Source organism: Bos indicus, chromosome 1 (assembly GCF_029378745.1).
Source record: "Bos indicus isolate NIAB-ARS_2022 breed Sahiwal x Tharparkar chromosome 1, NIAB-ARS_B.indTharparkar_mat_pri_1.0, whole genome shotgun sequence".
In the NCBI taxonomy this organism is placed as follows: Eukaryota; Metazoa; Chordata; class Mammalia; order Artiodactyla; family Bovidae; genus Bos; species Bos indicus.
Window position 1 is genome coordinate 82,163,859 of NC_091760.1, and position 17,295 is coordinate 82,181,153.

The 17,295-nt window shown below is 48.5% G+C and overlaps 1 protein-coding gene across 3 annotated transcripts in view; it reads left to right on the forward strand.

Moving 5' to 3' along the window:
- The window catches only part of IGF2BP2 (insulin like growth factor 2 mRNA binding protein 2), a 171,207-nt gene extending 155,637 nt beyond the window's left edge, over positions 1–15,570 (forward strand). For 2 of the 3 annotated variants that reach the window (XM_019958454.2, XM_019958453.2), the window contains 6 exons: positions 491–559; positions 1,410–1,526; positions 6,057–6,131; positions 11,858–11,989; positions 12,330–12,443; positions 13,722–15,570. In XM_019958454.2, the coding sequence (XP_019814013.1) occupies positions 491–559; positions 1,410–1,526; positions 6,057–6,131; positions 11,858–11,989; positions 12,330–12,443; positions 13,722–13,814 (600 nt within the window). In that variant the 3' untranslated portion in view covers positions 13,815–15,570. The remainder of the gene's footprint in view (positions 1–490; positions 560–1,409; positions 1,527–6,056; positions 6,132–11,857; positions 11,990–12,329; positions 12,444–13,721) is intronic. The other variant, XM_070790571.1, reaches the window with a different exon arrangement.
- Positions 15,571–17,295: the final 1,725 nt, after the last annotated feature.

Here is a 17,295-nt window from a genome sequence, read left to right on the forward strand (position 1 = left end):
CCCTGCTTCCCCCTCCCCCAATATATATATATATATATTCATTCATTTTCTCTCCTGTCTTAATTTTGTTTTAACTCCTCTATTCTCCATCACTCCATTCCTTCTAAGATTCTCTGGGAGCTCAGTGATCTGACTTCCCCAGGAACACCTTTGCTTGTTTGGACTAACTCTTGGACTTGGCCTGGCACCCTCTAGGCCTTTAATCCACGGTTCATAATTCCTCAGCAAAGAGAAGCCACTGGCCCTCCCTCTCTGCCTGAGGTTAGGTTAGAAAGTGTGAGTGCATGCTCCCTACCCTGGTGGGTTCCTGGGAAGCCCAGAGCTTGGCTCCGCCAGGGAAAGCAGCAGAGATCTGAGCTGCAGAGGGATGTGCCTTCAGGGCTGCGCAGCGGTGTGCTGGGAGCCAGGGTACGTGTGGGCGTCTTGCCTCCCTGAGTTTGGTGAGCGGCCTCTCGGGCCCCACTGACTGAATGTTTCTCTCCTGCTGCAGACCCACTCCGGATATTTCTCCAGCTTGTACCCCCCTCACCAGTTTGGCCCGTTCCCGCATCATCACTCTGTAAGTGCCCACAGTTTAGTTCCATCCGCCACTCGTCCCTCTCCTGTAGCCAGTGCCACGCAGTCCTTGGCAGACTGACCAGGCATGCTCACGGTGCACATGCTGTGCCCCGCGGTTGCAGGCTGTCCTGGGAGCGACACGTCACAGAGTACCAGCACAGGACGACCCGGCACTTGAGCGCACGGGAGGATGCCCCGTCAGCATCCCGTTTGTGCTCACAGACCCCACAGGTGGCTGGAAGCTGGTGTGGGGAAAGGCGGGGAGGTGATCAGCAGTCCCATTAGGAGGTGAGGCTGGGCTAAAGAACAGTCTCCAAAGTTCTTTAACAAAGTCTAGCAGGTGGGCTGTGTCATTCCCACAGGCCTCCAAGGACAGGGACTGCAAGGGCCCCCAACGCCCTTGCCCATGTCTCTCTAGGTTGTCCTGTGCAGCCCAGTCAGAACAGGTTTAATCAGTCTCATTGTGAACCATCGCCCCTGCAACATCTGCTCCTGCCAAGGATGGGGAGGGCAGCTCTGCATTCCCACCCACAAAGTGCCTCAGGCGCGGTATGCTTATGAGCTGTTGATTCCTTGGAAGAAGACACAGAAGGGATACTCACGTTTGAACTTCACAGAAAGCCTGTGAACAGGCAGCTTGCTGGGACCAGCGAATTCAGAGATGCTCGAAAGAAACTTGCACTCTGGTTGTAGGGTAGTTATTAATAGTACGGCCACTGTTCAGGTTCATCCCTCCAGCTTCCCACCTGCAGTGCCCCAGGCAACAAAGAATCCCATGTTGCACCCCGCCACTGGTCTGGGGAGGCAGCCCACAGGGGAATGATGGCATCTGTCTTGTCTTGTCCTTCCAGTATCCGGAGCAGGAGATTGTCAATCTGTTCATCCCAACCCAGGCCGTGGGGGCCATTATCGGGAAGAAAGGAGCGCACATTAAACAGCTGGCCAGATTCGCCGGGGCCTCCATTAAGGTAAAGCTGCTCTTGAACAGCCGTCTGTGTCCCACCGTCTTCCACCCCCCCCCCTACCACCACCTACTCCATGTCCCTTATTCCTTCTGTCCGTCCTGGGGAACTCTTGCACCATCTGCAGAATCCTGGAACCTGCCTGCAGCACTGTTTCCATATGTACTCATGTTTTCCTCTCTCCTTTTTTTGTTCAACTAACAAATGAATTAGGAAAAAAAAATACTAGTAATACATAAGCCAACCTAGTCTTCCTTGGGCTACCACTGTCCTCCTCTCCTCAAGATGAAGCAGAGGATTCTCCCAATTGAAGGGACTGTGGGCCTGAGGGAAATGATCATTTATACTCAGCAGTTGTCATTGCTTGGCATTGGCACCCCACTCCAGTACTCTTGCCTGGAAAATCCCATGGACGGAGGAGCCTGGAAGGCTGCAGTCCATGGGGTCGTTAAGAGTCAGACACAACTGAGCAACTTCACTTTCACTTTTCACTTTCGTGCATTGGAGAAGGCAATGGCAACCCACTCCAGTGTTCTTGCCTGGAGAATCCCAGGGACGGGGGAGCCTGGTGGGCTGCTGTCTCTGGGGTCGCACAGAGTCGGACACGACGGAGGCCACTTAGCAGCAGCAGCAGTCAGTGCTTTGATGCCTTAGTTAGTCTCCACTTCAGAAACCCCTGAACTTTGAAACAAAACAGTTTGAATGAAAAGCTCTTTGAAAAGCAGTGATGAAACCATAGACAAAAGCTGGTGACAAAGCCTGAGATGCAGCCTGGACACTGAGCAGAGGGGTCAGGGAGGAAGGCCCCTTGATTCACGCAGCGCCCGAGCTCCGAGGTCACTGCAGTTCCATACCCACATCCTGCCTCCCAGAGCATAACGGGAAGAGTCGTCAGAGAAACTGAAAGGGGAGGATTATTCGGCCCTGGTCCTGCTCCAAGCCCGGCTATCAGCGCTGACTCACGGGCAGAATGCTGAGCACGTCCCAAGCCTCATGAAACACTTTCGGAAACAGAGTTTCCGTTGTTACGTAAAATAATTCGCTGCCATGGGACAACCCGGAATTCCGAACAAGAAGTCTCATGACTTGGAGAGAAAGAATGCTTACACTTTCTCCCCAAGAAGAGCTGGAATTTCTCCCACAGCAAGTGTGCTGGAGGAAGAAAAAACCTTGAGTGGTACAGAACAAGGACTGCAGTGAGACTGTGACAGAATGTTATGTAGGTAAAGCATTTTCCCTCACGGCCCTGTCGGTCTCACCCACGAAGTGCACAGACTGGAGGAGAGCCCGAGGGTGGGGGGTGACCAGTAGCAGAGCAGCTAGAGCCTTTGCACCCAGCAGGCTTGTTGCAGGTGAGACCCAGCCCAGGTAGCACAGGCTGTGCTGGGCCCACCCTCCATGTGGGACAGGTAGGGTCTGGACAGCCACTGTGCTGGCTGCATACTGAGAGGTCGGGCCCTGTGGTCTGAGATGCAGTGCAAGAGACAGAAACAATTTCAACTAGAAGGGACTTGAAGAACTGTCTCATTAAATCCTATTTCCACTGAGAAAAGTGAGTTGGAAAGAGGGAACAGGCCACAGCAAGGCTTAGATAGCAGCTCTGCTGAATTGTAGGCTACGGGGCACCTCCTGGGGCTGACTGCAGCAATGACTCTCCACTTGCCCTTGCCCCTAAGGAACCAGGGCCCAGTGTTTGGTTGACATGTCGACGGCCACAAAGCTAAAGCCTATGAGAGCTGAGATTGGACCAGGCTCTCCTGTCTCTGGTCCAGTGTTTTCTCACTATAGCACTCTGAATGCTCGATCAGTCATTCCAGCAAGCCTTCAGGAAAGTAGAGAAGGATCGACCCCTTGGACTTCCCCTGAGCCTCCCCATAGTCGCTCGGTATCCCAGCAGCATTGAGTGGTAGTGTGACTTCTGTGCTGGACAGAGACCACGGGGCTGGGCCAGGAACAGAATGGGCTCTGGCTCTCTAGAGCAGCAGGAGAGAGAAGAAACCAGGGAAGCCAAGCATTTGCGAGACATATTTCCTACTTCTTAAAATTGATCGGGTTTTTGCTAGTTTTATCTTGACGGGTCTCTGACAGCATGTCTCTAAAGGTGATGATCTCGCCTGCTCTGGAGAACCACTCCCATCCTGCCCTGCTGGTCTTGAGGCCACGCCTAGAGGCACATCGATGCTGCCGGGGCAGGGGCCAGCCTTACACTAACGTGTGGGAGCACAGTGCTGGAAGGTGGTGGGCTGAGTTGGGACCGTGTGGTACACGTAAGAGATGCTTCCGTCACAGGCGAGAGCGGAGACCTCATCACCTGCTCAGCCTGCGGAGCCTCTTGATGGCGGGTTTAAGAATGTCACACACAACTCCCAGTCCCCACTCCAGCCCTGCTCACCCGTGATCTTGATGATCACCCCATCTTTCTGTGTCTCATCTGCTTCAGTCATAGAATGGGGTCCTCATCACAGAGCCTCTGGGGTGTTTGCCTGCAGAGTGCCATTCCAGAAGTGCAGCTGCACACGTGTGGCTCTCAGTGCCAGGCTGGGCTGGGAATGCCGGATAGAGGACAGATGACTTTCTTTCAGAATTGGAGCAAGGTGGCTGTGAGAACTGATCGGGTCAACACGATGGGGGAATTAGCCTTTCTCAGTTTGGGTGGATAAGAGCTGGGAACCACTGTGCCCATGCTTTGTCACTCTCATTCACCCTTGCACACAAGGAGCGGATTTAATGCCACCTATGGATCTATGGGCTTCCCTGGTGGCTCAGAGGTTAAAGCGTCTGCCTGCAAGGCGGGAGACCTGGGTTCAATCCCTGGGTCGGGAAGATCCCCTGGAAAACGAAATGGCAACCCACTCCAGTATTCTTGCCTGGAGAATCCCATGGACAGAGGAGCCTGGTAGGTTACAGTCCACAGGGTCACAAAGAGTCGGACACAACTGAGCGACTTCACTCCACTGTGGATCTAGAAGTAGAGACACGGGTTCCCGCCAGTGATCTTTTTTTTTTTTTTTTTTTAAGATTTTTTTTCTTTTTTTGATGTGGACCATTTTTAAAGCCTTTATTGAACTTGTTCCAATGTTGCTTCTGCTTTATGTTTTGGTCTTTTGACCACAAGGCATGTGGGATCAGCTCCCTGACCAGGGACTGAACCTGCACCCCTGCACTGGAAGGTGAAATCTTAACCACTGGACTGCCCCCTCACCAGTGATCTGTGCTACGGCCTGCTGGAAGCTCTCAGTCCCCTGGACACATCTGCGTTTTTTAGCTGAGGCTGCAGCCCTGAGGTTGGAGGCTGGCAGGCAGTCTGCCCGCAGCAGAGGGAAGATCCTCCAAGAAGCTCTGATGGGTGACGAGTGTCTCACGTTCACCCTCATACCACTAAGTAGTCAGGGCCAGATCCTCCTTGAGGCCTCGAGAAGGGTCTCCCCTTCCAGAGTGGGCACAGGTCAGAGCAGGCCTTGGCTCTGTCTTCACAGCAAAGCTGGAAAAGTGACACGGGACCCTGAGGCCTGCAGATGCAGCCTGGCTTAGGACGTGTAGAGAGAAAAGTAAATTAAACCCTGTGGAGGCGGAGGTCTTTTGAAGGCAGCTTGAGACTCAGACACAGTGGTTCAGAGACGGTGACTTCAGACACACCCCGTTAGTGGTGCATCACATTCATGCTGAACAGTTCAGGTCAGTCTTGGGGATGGTGTCTCTGGACCGTGCATACAACCTCATGAGGTGCATTTGTGTACTAACCTGGCTCATCCTAAACACCCAGTGTACTTTTAACTCAGTTTAAAGTAACTTTACAGGAGTTCCCTGGTGGTCCAGTGGTTAGGATCCTAAGCTTCTACTGCAAGGGACATGTGTTCGGCCCCTGATGGGGAACTGAGATCTGAAAACTATGCAGTATGACCTAAATAAATAAAAGTAACTAATTTTGCTACAATGGGGAATATATAAAGAGGTTATAACCAAAAAATGTGTACTTGGTCCATCTTGAGTTGTGTTAATGTCAGACTGAGACAGAGCGCTAGGTTTCCAGCTTGCCAGGTTCAACCAGGTTCCACCTGTGGGGAGAGGTGGGTGTGCAGAGCACCCTGGACCCGGGTGTCCTCATGCTTGCTCAGGCACCATCACAGTCCTAGGCACGCCTGCTCTAGTTCAGTTGCCACCAGCAGCCAAGAAAGAGAGCCAAGAGGCCCTTTCCTGCAGACTGGCTCGACTGAACAACTCTGTTGACCAGCCCTTCCTCGCCTCTGGGCCCTGGGTGGGCTAGAGGGCTTCTTGGTGAAGAGGTTGGTCACTGCTGGGGTTGGGGGCAGGGATAGGCAGTAACTAGTAACCTGCTTCCCACCTGAATTTGATCCTGGGTACTAATGTCATTTCTCCTAAGACCCAGGGTGGAAGCAGCAGGCTCAGAGTCCCGGGTGCAAAGGCAGGAGTCCCGTAATCTCTTGCTAGTAGGGGTGCCACCCACTTAAACGAGGAGAAGGGGCGCAGGGAACAGCACCAAGCAGCAGCATCTCCCTCTTGCTTTGTGAACTGCAGATCGCCCCAGCAGAAGGCCCAGACGTCAGTGAAAGGATGGTCATCATCACCGGCCCACCTGAAGCTCAGTTCAAGGTCAGTGCCAAGAACCCCCTCAGTCCTTAGCGCAGGGCTGCCTGTTAGGGGCGCTGAGGACCTTTAGCAAGTGCAGCTGCCCCAGAGGCAGCTTCAGGCTCTTCTTTGGAGGCTCCATCCTATCTTCATTTCCCTTCCTGCAGTAGTCTCTGACCCACCCTGTCTTCCCCGCCTCCAGGCTGTGCCCTCTACATGGAGCCCTCCTTCCCTTCTCTCCTGTGAAAAGTGGACTGTTAGTGCCCAGTTCAGATAGCACCCCCGCAGGAACATCTCTGATCCCTTGGCCATGGTTTTGAAGATGGAGCATAAACACAGGGTGTGAGGGGAAACAGCAGCTTGTTGGAAGTGTGTGGAGGCGTGCGTTCCTTTATTTCATACTGGAGGACAGTTTTCCAATGCTGTGTTAGTCTCAGGTGTTCAGTTACACACATGCATGTATCCATTCTTTCTCAGGTGGTTTTCCCACGTAGGTTATTACATAATGTTGAGCAGAGTTCCTTGTGCTATACAGTAGGTCTTTGTTGACATATGATAATCCCAAACTCCTAATTTATCTCCCCACCCCTAATTCCTCCCTTGGTAACCATGTTTGTTGTCCGTGAGCCTGTTTCCTTGTTTTGTAAATAAGTTTACTTGTATCACTTTTTTAGATTCCACATATAAGTGATATCATATATGTGTCTCTGGTTTACTTCACTTAATATGATCATCTCTAGGTCCATCCATGTTACTGCCAGTGGTATTTATTCTTTTGTAAATGGGCTGAGTAACATCCCACTGTGTGTGTGTGTGTATGTGCATCACTTGGTTGGAGCATTTAATCCTTCTACATTTAAGGTAATTATCAATATGTATGTTCTTATTGCCATTTTGTTAATTGTTTCGGGTTTGTTTCTGTAAGTCTTTTTTCTTCCCTTCCTCTTTTGTTCTCTCACAATTGATGACTATCTTTAGTGTTGCGTTTGGACTGCTTTTTCTTTTTTGTGTATCTATTATAGATTTTTTGGTTTTTACATAGCAGTCTTTATATACACAACACTGTTTAATAAAGTTGCTGATCTAATTTCAAATGCCTTTCCAATGTCCTGCATTTGTGCTCTCCTCGTGATGACTGCTTTTGATGCTGTATTTGTGTATGAATGGTTTCCCACCTTTACTCTATGTTTGTCTTTACTGGTGAACTTGCCCATTCATAATTTTCTTGTTTCTAGTTGTGGGCTTTTCCACCTAAAGAAGTTCCTTTAGCATTTGTTATAAAGTAGTGAATTCTCTTAGCTTTTGCTTATCTGTAAAGCTTTTGACTTATTCATTGATTCTGAATGAGAGCCTTGCTGGCTATCCTTTGTTGTAGGTTTTTCCCTTTCATCACTTCATTTTTTCAGGCCCTTTCTCTCTCTCATCTTCTTCTAGAACCCCTATAAAGTGAATGCTGGTACACTTAGCGTTGCCTCAGAGGTCTCTTAGACTTGCTCATTTCTTTTCATTCTTTATTCTGTTCCACAGTGTGATTTTCACCAGTCTCCCAACTCACTTATTCATTCTTCAGCATCAGTCCTTCCAATGAATATTCAGGACTGATTTCCTTTAGGATGGACTGGCTGGATCTCCTTGCAGTCCAAGGGACTCTCAAGAGTCTTCTCCAACACCACAGTTCAAAAGAATCAATTCTTTGGTGCTCAGCTTTTTTTTATAGTCCAGGCCTCACATCCATACATGACCACTGGAAAAACCAAAGCTTTGACTAAATGGACCTTTGTTGGCAAAGTAATGTCTCTGCTTTTTAATATGCTGTCTAAGTTGGTCATAACTTTTCTTCCAAGGAGAAAGTGTCTTTTAATTTCATGGCTGCAGTCACCATCTGCAGTGATTGTGGAGCCCCTCAAAATAAAGCCTGTCACTATTTCCATTATCTCCCCATCTATTTGCCATAAAATGATCAGACCAGATGCCATGATCTTAGTTTTCTGAATGTTGAGTTTTAAGCCAACTTTTTCAATCTTCTCTTTCACTTTCATCAAGAGACTCTTTAGTTCTTCACTTTCTGCCATGAGTGTAGTGTCATCTGCATATGAGGTTATTGATATTCCTCCCAGCAATCTTGATTCCAGCTGTGCTTCATCCAGTCCAGCGTTTCTCATGATGTACTCTGCATATAAGTTAAATAAGCAGGGTGACAATATACAGCCTTGATGTACTCCTTTCCCAATTTGGAACCAGTCTGTTGTTCCATGTCCAAGTCTAACTGTTGCTTCTTGATCTGCATACAGATTTCTCAGGAGGCAGGTCAGGCAGTCTGGTATTCCCATCTCTTTCAGAATTTTCCACAGTTTGTTGTGATCCACACAGTCAAAGGCTTTGGCATAGACAATGAAGCAGAAATAGATGTTTTTCTGGAACTCTCTCGCTTTTTTAATGATCCAACGGATGTTGACAATTTGATCTCTGGTTCCTCTGCCTTTTCTAAATCCAGCTTGAACATTTGGAAGTTCACAGTTCTCATACTGTTGAAGCCTTGCTTGGAGAATTTTGAGCATTACTTTACTAGTGTGTGAGATGAGGGCAATTGTGTGGTAGTTTGAGCATTCTTTGGCATTGCCTTTCTTAGGGATTGGAATGAAAATTGACCTTTTCCAGTCCTGTAGCCACTGTTGAATTTTCCAAATTTGCTGGCATATTGAGTGCAGCACTTTCACAGCATCATCTTTTAGGGTTTGAAATAGCTCAACTGGAATTCTATCACCTCCACTAGCTTTGTTCATAGTGATGCTTCCTAAGGCCCACTTGACTTCACATTCCAGGCTATCTGGCTCTAGGTGAGTGATCACATCATTGTGGTTATCTGGGTCATGAAGATCTTTTTCGTATAGTTCTTCTGTGTATTCCTGCCACCTCTTCTTAATATCTTCTGCTTCTGTTAGGTCCATACCATTTCTGTCCTTTATCGAGCCAATCTTTGCATGAAATGTTCCCTTGGTATCTCTGATTTTCTTGAAGAGATCTCTAGTCTTTCTCATTCTGTTGTTTTCCTCTATTTATTTGCACTGATTACTGAGGAAGGCTTTCTTATCTCTCCTTGCTATTCTTTGGAACTCTGCATTCAAATGGGTATATCTTTCCTTTTCTCCTTTGCCTTTCACTTCTCTTCTTTTCACAGCTATTTTTAAGTCCTCCTCAGACAACCATTTTGCCTTTTTGCACTTCTTTTTCTTGGGGATGGTCTTGATCCCTGCCTCCTGTACAATGTTATGAACCTCTGTCCATAGTTCTTCAGGCACTCTATCAGATCTAATCTCTTGAATCTATTTCTCATTTACACCGTATAGTCACAAGGGATCTGATTTAGTTACCTGAATGGTCTGGTGGTTTTCCCTACTTTCTTCAATTTAAGTCTGAACTTGGCAATACGTTCAGGATCTGAGCCACAGTCAGGTTGTTTTTGCTGACTGTATATAGTTTCTCCATCTTTGGCTACAAAGAATACTATCAATCTGATTTCGGTATTGACCATGTGGTGATGTCCATGTGGAGAGTCTTCTCTACCTTCAGGTAGATTGCCTGTCTTGATTTCATTTAGTTGTTGTTCTTGGGTTTTATCTTGTTCCTTCTTCTGGAACATACTTCTCTGCTGTCTCATTGTGTATTTGTGGTCTCCCTTCTGTAGGCTGCTGGATTGTAGTTCTTGCTTCTCATGTCTGCCCCCTGACGGGTGAGGTTGGTTCAGGGGTTTGTACAGGCTTCCTGGTGGTAGTGACTGGTGCCTGCCAGCTGGGGGATGGGGCTGGCTCTTGTGGGCAGGGCCATGTCAAAGGGCATGTCTTGAGGTGCCTGTGGACTCAGGACAGCTTTAGGCATTGTGTCGGTTGATTGCTGGGGCTGTGTTCCCAGCCTGTTGGTTGGCCTGAAGCACTGGAGCTTGCAGGCTATTGGGTGCGGCCAGGTCTCAGTACCAAATGGTGACCTCCAGGAGAGCTCACATTGAGGAATATTCCCTGGGGCCTCCACTACCAGTGTCCTTGCCCCACAGTGGGCCACAGCCAATCCCTGCCTCTCCAGGAGACTCTCCAAAACCTACAGGTAGGTCTAACTGGGGCTCCTGTGGAGTCACTGCTTTGCCTTGGGTCCCAGGGCACATGAAGCCTCGTGTGCACCCTCCAAGAGTGGAGTCTCTGCTTCCCTCAGTCCTGTGGAGCTCCTGCACTCAAGTGCCTCTGGCCCTTCAAAGCCAAATGCTCTCGAGACTCCTCCTCAGGATGCCAGACGCCCATCTGGGGAGCCTGGCGTGGGGCTCAGAACTCTCACTCCTCTGGGAGAACCTCTGCAGTATAATGAGTTTCCAGTTTGTGGGTGGCCTGGTGGGTATGGGATTTGGTTATATCGTGACAGCACCCTTCCTGCCATCTTGTTGTGGCTTCTTTGTTTTCGGATGCAGATTATCTTTTTGGAAAGGTTCCAGTCTTTTTGTTGATGGTTGTTCAGCAGTTGGTTGTGATTTTGGTGTTTTCGTGAGAGGAGGTGAGCTCAAGTCCTTCTGTTACTACTCTCTCAGCTGTCTCCCTTCTCCTGCAGTATTTTGTTTTTACCTTTTCACCCCTAGAAAAATTACAAATTGAGTTTTCTAAAAGAAACATATTTATAAAATATAATTCATATTAAAAATATTTAAAATGTGTCTGAGAAAAAAATTAACACATGTATAAATGTTCAAGAACAATAGTCCTTCAACTCATAATGGATAAACAAAATGTGGTATAACGACGTAATAGGATATCAGTCAGCCATGAAAAGAGTGAAATTCTGATGCGCACTACATCATAGGTGAGCCTAGAAAACATTCCATCCAGTGAGAGAAGGAAGACACAGCGGGCCACATATGGTATATTCCATTTATGTGAAACATCAGAAAAGGCAAATCCGTGCAGATAGAAGTACTTTAATGGTTGCCAGGGACTAGAGAGGAGGAACTGGGACTGTCTGCCAATAGGCACGGGTTTTATCTGGGGGAATGGGATAGAAACATTCTGAATAGTGGTGGTGGTTGCACAACGTAATGAACGTCCTAAAAACCACTGGAGTGTACACTTGAAAGGGCAGAATTTTAGGTTATGTAAGTTCTATCTCAGTTTTTTTTTTTAAATCCTTTTAGGGGTTTCCCTGGCAGTCCAATGGTTAAGACTCTGTGTTACCACTGCATGGGGCACAGGTTTGACCCCTGGTCAGGAAACAAATCTCATATGCTGAGCAGTGCAGCCATTAAATAAATAAATACTTTTTAAGTTCTTCAAATTCTAACCAGAACAATAAGCTCTTGGCTACACTACCTCTGGAGTTAGGTATCAGAAAGCAAATCCTGTCACCACCACCCTTGCCTCCATCCTTTAATAACAGACTTATGAACATACTATGGGTGGGAGGAAGTTAACAATTCCCTGAACAAATTCATTCAAGCAAATATTTATAGGTGCTCAGGATACAAAGACTACAGGTAGTTCCACCCTGTCCCTGCACACAGAAAGCTCCCTGTGCGATCGTGTGCAAACCTGAAGACACAGGAGTGTCTATGCATGTCTGCAGGGTGCACTTGTTGGGTGTGGAAGGCGTGTGCCCACCGGGTCTGAGCCAGCAGAGCGGGCCCTGGTGAGCATGGGGCCGGGGTTGTGCCATGCCTTGGACTCACCAGTTCCCACAGCAGTACTGCTAAAGCAGGTTGACATGTCTTGCTCTCTCAGGCCCAGGGGCGGATCTTTGGGAAACTAAAAGAAGAAAACTTCTTTAACCCCAAAGAGGAGGTGAAGCTGGAAGCCCACATCCGAGTGCCCTCCTCTACAGCCGGCCGTGTGATCGGCAAGGGCGGCAAAACCGTGAGTGTGCTCTGAGCTGGCTTCATCTCCTGGCCTGACTTCCCTCAGACTGGCACCCCTGACTCTCCTGGGACAAAAATGTAATCTGCATCATCCCAAGCTGAGGGCCTCAGATCCACAGTGCTGAGCCAGACCCCGAGAAACCAGGGTCCTGAGTCCAGACACGCTGCATCTAGGCTACACGCTGGGAAGTGAAGACAGGGAGCCACCTCCTGCCCCTGTAAACCCACACACACAGCAGCGGGAAAGAGTAGGGAGCAGAGTTCCACCCAGGTCCTCGGACATGCCTTGGAGACTGCAATGAAGTGAGTCACACGTTTTTTCGTTTCTTCCTCCACAGGTGAATGAACTGCAGAACTTAACCAGTGCAGAAGTCATCGTGCCTCGTGACCAAACACCAGATGAAAATGAGGAAGTGATTGTCAGAATTATCGGGCATTTCTTTGCCAGTCAGGTACCTGTGCTGTGAGCGTCCAGTCTCTCCTGCTAATCTCTTTTCAAGTCTCTAAGCTCTTGGTGACCTGTCGGGTGGCCCCAGGCCCTGCGCACGCCCCTGCCCTGACCCCCATGCACAGATGGAACGGGGCAGGGGCGACCACTCCTCAGCTTACTGCTGCTCTCCTAGCTCTGCTAGAGCAGGCTGAGGAAGGGCGCAGAGCTTTGGAATCAAGCGAGTACAGTTCAGCCTCTCAAATGCTGGACTGCGAGCTCTTGCGTTCCCTCATCCTCCTGACCAGGCCTCAGTCACAGCCTTTCCCTGCCTGGAGTCACTTACCAGGAAGTCCAAGGTCACCCTTGGACCCTGAGGACCAGCCTGGGTGCCACAATGACACTATTACAGGTTAAACACTCATCCCAGGAGACCCGTGTTTCTCTTTCCTCTCCTCTGCTGCACGACACCCCTCATTAGGACTCAGAGCTCCACACAGCTGCTGCTCGTCCAGGCAGAAGGGCCAGCCCCTCAGCATCACGTGACCTGGTTCTTTCTAATGCTTTGTTATGGATGGGGTGGGGGTGGGATAAAGCCGTCCAGTCCCAATCCTGAAGGAGCAGAGGCGGTCTCCACTGACACGGCAGGTGTGTCTGGGTTGTTAGCCCACGTTCCCAACGCCATGCTTTGCCAGGCCCTGTGATGCTGCTGCAGCCCCATGACCCACAGGCACCCTGAGACTCCCTACAGTCAGAGCCCGGCCACGCCACCCCTGTGGCTGTCCCCTCCCAGCCCTGGGCACAGGTCTCAATGGCAGGGCTCTCCTTGCAAAAGGAGCACCAGGGTGGGTGAGGGGGCAGGTGTGGGTTCATGTGTTTTCTCCACTTGTTCAGGGTGGAGTTAGTATCTGGGCCAGTTTCTCACTTTCTCCCCATGCCACTGACTGTCATATCCCCACTATATACCACACTCTAGGAAGGCGGGGGGGATGTTGGGGGGGCAGCATTGGACACTGGAGTGAGTGTAGCTGGGAGAGACGATGCTGTCTGACCTCTGCAGGGTCCTGAGTCACTGATGCCCTGGTTGTGGTTCCTGGGATCCCATTTTCTTACCTTCCACCTAGCAGCCTTGGAGTAGGGGTGGGGAACTCTGCCATTTTACTGAAATAGAGTCCAGATGACACTTCTCTGAGGTTACCACCTCCTCCCCCCAAGTCCCAAGCCCACTCCCCCACTCCCCTCTGCCTGTCCTCAGATCTGGGTTCCTTTTCTCCCCCCATCCCCTTCCTCTCCCTTGCTGCAGACTGCACAGCGCAAGATCAGGGAAATTGTACAGCAGGTGAAGCAGCAGGAGCAGAAATATCCTCAGGGAGTCGCCTCACAGCGCAGCAAGTGAGGCTCCCACAGGCACCAGCAAACAACGGATGAATGTAGCCCTTCCAACACCTGACAGAATGAGACCAAACACAGCCAGCCAGATCGGGAGCAAACCAAAGACCATCCTGAGGAATGAGAAGTCTGCGGAGGCGCCAGGGGCTCTGCAGAGGCCCTGAGGATCCGGGGGGCAGGAAGGGAGGCGGGAGGGCACTGTGTCGAGGCCCAGCCTCCCGCCTCCCCCGGGGCCTCTGCAGGCTTCGCAGCCATCCACTTCACCATCCACTCGGATCTCAACGCCCACCACGCTATCCCTTTTAGTTGAACTAACATAGGTGAACGCGTTCAAATCAAAGCAAAATTCACACCCTTTTCTTTTTGTGGAAAATTGTCTCTGTACATGTATGTACATATTAGAAGGGAAAGATGTTAAGATATGTGGCCTGTGGGTTACACAGGGTGCCTGCGGCGTTAATATATTTTAGAAATAATATATCAAATAACTCAACTAACTCCAATTTTTTAAAATCAATTATTAATTCTTTTTTCTTTTTCAAGAGAAAGCAGGCTTTTCTAGACTTTAAAGAATAAAGTCATCCTTTGGGAGGTCTAATGGTTTAGTAAGGAACTTCAAGGCCACCCACACAAAATTCACCTGGAGGGAAATCTCACCGAAAGGACACTCACAGCAGTTCTGGATCACCTGTGTATGTCAACAGAAGGGATACCGTCTCACTGAAGAGGAAACTCTGTCTCTCTTCATCCCTAACTCTCACACCCATTTCTCTTTGCTTCACAGGTTTTAAACTGGTTTTTGCATACTGCTATATAATTCTGTCTCTCTCTGTTTATCTCTCCCCCCGTCCCCTCTCCCTCCCTGTCTTCTCCATCCCCATTCTTTTTAATTCCCTCATCCCTCTGTCTCAATTCCCATATCTACGCACCCCCCAGGCAAAGCAGTGCTCTGAGTATCACATCACACAAAGGAACAAAAGCGAAACACACAAACCAGCCTCAACTTACACTTGGTTACTCAAAAGAACAAGAGTCAATGGTACTTGTCCTAGCATTTTGGAAGAGGAAAACAGGAACCCATCAAACCAACCAAACAAACAAAAGAAAAATTCCACAAAGAAAGAATGTATTTTGTCTTTTTACATTTTGGTGTATAAGCCATCAATATTCAGCGAAATGATTTCTTTCTTTTTAAAAAAAGTATGGAGGAAAATAGCAATTTACACGAGGTCGTTGGCCCAGGGCGTTAAATTTACAGATTTTTTTAACGAGAAAAACACACAAAAAAAGCTACCTCAGGTGTTTTTTACCTCAGCACCTTGCTCTTGTGTTTCCCTTAGAGATTTTGTAAAACTGATAGTTGGAGCATTTTTTTATTTTTTTAATAAAAATGAGTTGGAAAAAAAAAATCAACTGCCAGCCTGGAGAAGGTGACAGTCCAAGTGTGCAACAACTGTTCTGAATTGTCTTCCGCTAGCCAAGAACCTATATGGCCTTCTTTTGGACAAACCTTGAAATTGTTTAATAAAAAAAAAAAAAATAGATGACAAAGAAAAACAGAGAGAGAAAATATTGGAGATGTCCTGAATTTCAATAGGGTACGCGCCATTAGGGCTTTTTGCGCTAAAGGATGAACATGTACTGGTTTATGTGAACAAGCCATTTTACCACCAGACTGCAATGCCAGTTTCCTCTACTGCAAACAGTGTTCTGTGACAAAAACAAAAACAAACAAAAAAAAGAAATATATCCAGCTAACCAGATCCTGGTGTCTCAGTCTCTTATTTTACTAAGTATCGCCCACCCCTAGGCATCAGCTGAGTCCTGCCTGAGGGGACTGTGGGGAAACGGGGGGGCATGTGCCGTCAGGCCAGGGAAACTGCACTGGGGAGGCCGGCTTCTCCGGGCCTGTCTCAGGGAGCAGCTACACGAGGTCAGTGGTGGTCAGACTGTGCTCCTCAGGCCAGCAGCATCAGTCTCACCTGGGAACTTGGAAATGCAGACTCTCGGGGTCCACCTTGAGCCAGAAATTCTGAGGGTGGACAGTGGGTGTTTCAGGGAGCTCTCTGGGTGACTCCAGTGTGCACTGAAGTTTGAGAACCACAGGACTAGAGGGCTGGATACTGACTGTGTAGTAACTATGTAAGGCCAACTCCTATCTTAAAGAAACTTTTAAGCCTGGCCAGGCAAAGAGCTTATTTTTGTGTGAGGGAAAAGAAGAGAGACAACATGCCTGGCAACGGAAAGGACAAGGTACTTGCTTCACCCCACCCCTCCACAGAAGCCCCGTGTTACGGATTTCAGGAGATGGGGTGTGTAGGCCTGAACATCCCTTCCATCCTGCTCAGCTTCTCTCCTACTCTGCCTATTCTCTCTGGAGAATCTCGCTTCCTCCAACACGGAGCCATGGAAAGGAAGGATGGCAGAGGCTGTTTGCAAATTAGAAGAGGACTCCAGCACAGAGGGAGAGCTTAAGAATATAGGAAAAAGGATCAGTAGAATAGTTAGATGTTTGGAGAGGTTTCAACAAAGGAAATGATATGCTATAGACAAGGCATTTTGACAGGACAGGAAGCAAGGGTGGAAACACTGGACTTCTAAGGGAAGCAGGGAAAGCGGATAACCTGGCATCAACTAGGATGTAAATGACTCGGTGACTGAGTAGACAGAGGTTGGGTAAGGACTTAAGGAGTATGGAAAGCATTTGGCATAGTCTTATTCATGCACCCTGGGGAGGGACATTCATGTGAACGATGATGCGAGAAGCCCAGAACCTAAACTGTACATGCATGGAAATCTTTCACTGTCTTAAAGCCTAATGGAGATTTCTTTGACCTGCTAATATTTAACAACACTGCCACTGAGTCCCCTGATGTTTACTGTCAGTTGCTGCCTTTTATTTCCTCTCTACATTCCCCTTAAAGTGTTGGTGAATTAAAAACTTGAGACTTTACCATATGCGAGTTAATTTTCTCTTCTAGTTCACATCAGCCACATAAAGTCACTGTCTTTCTAGAAGCAACGAGTGCTCTTGTTCTGACTGATGTGGCCGGCAAGGATTGAAATCTCATGGAACAAAACAATATTCTAACTTGACCTTGATCCTTCTGTATTCTCTTGTAAAAGCAGGGATCCAGGGTCCTTGGTTTGCTCCCATTTTAGGATCTAATCTTCTCTCTGGGATGTGGCTGACAATAAACAGTGAAGAATATCCCCATTTGCCTCCAAAAACTTCTGATGATCAGGGCAAACTCCATAAAACCAAACTCAATCTGATCCCTATCCCAGTTCAACCATTTCCAATATGAAAGATTGCCTGACTTCTGTGACTCCTGAATGTCCCTGACCCTCCAACAGCCATAAAACTACTTCCAGTCACCCTCACTGAATCTGGCAAAACCTATTCTCAACTCTACATTCACAGCACAGCAGTACTGGGAAAGGACTATTGGGGTAATTTGATCCACTTTCCTAATAAGGAGTAGTGT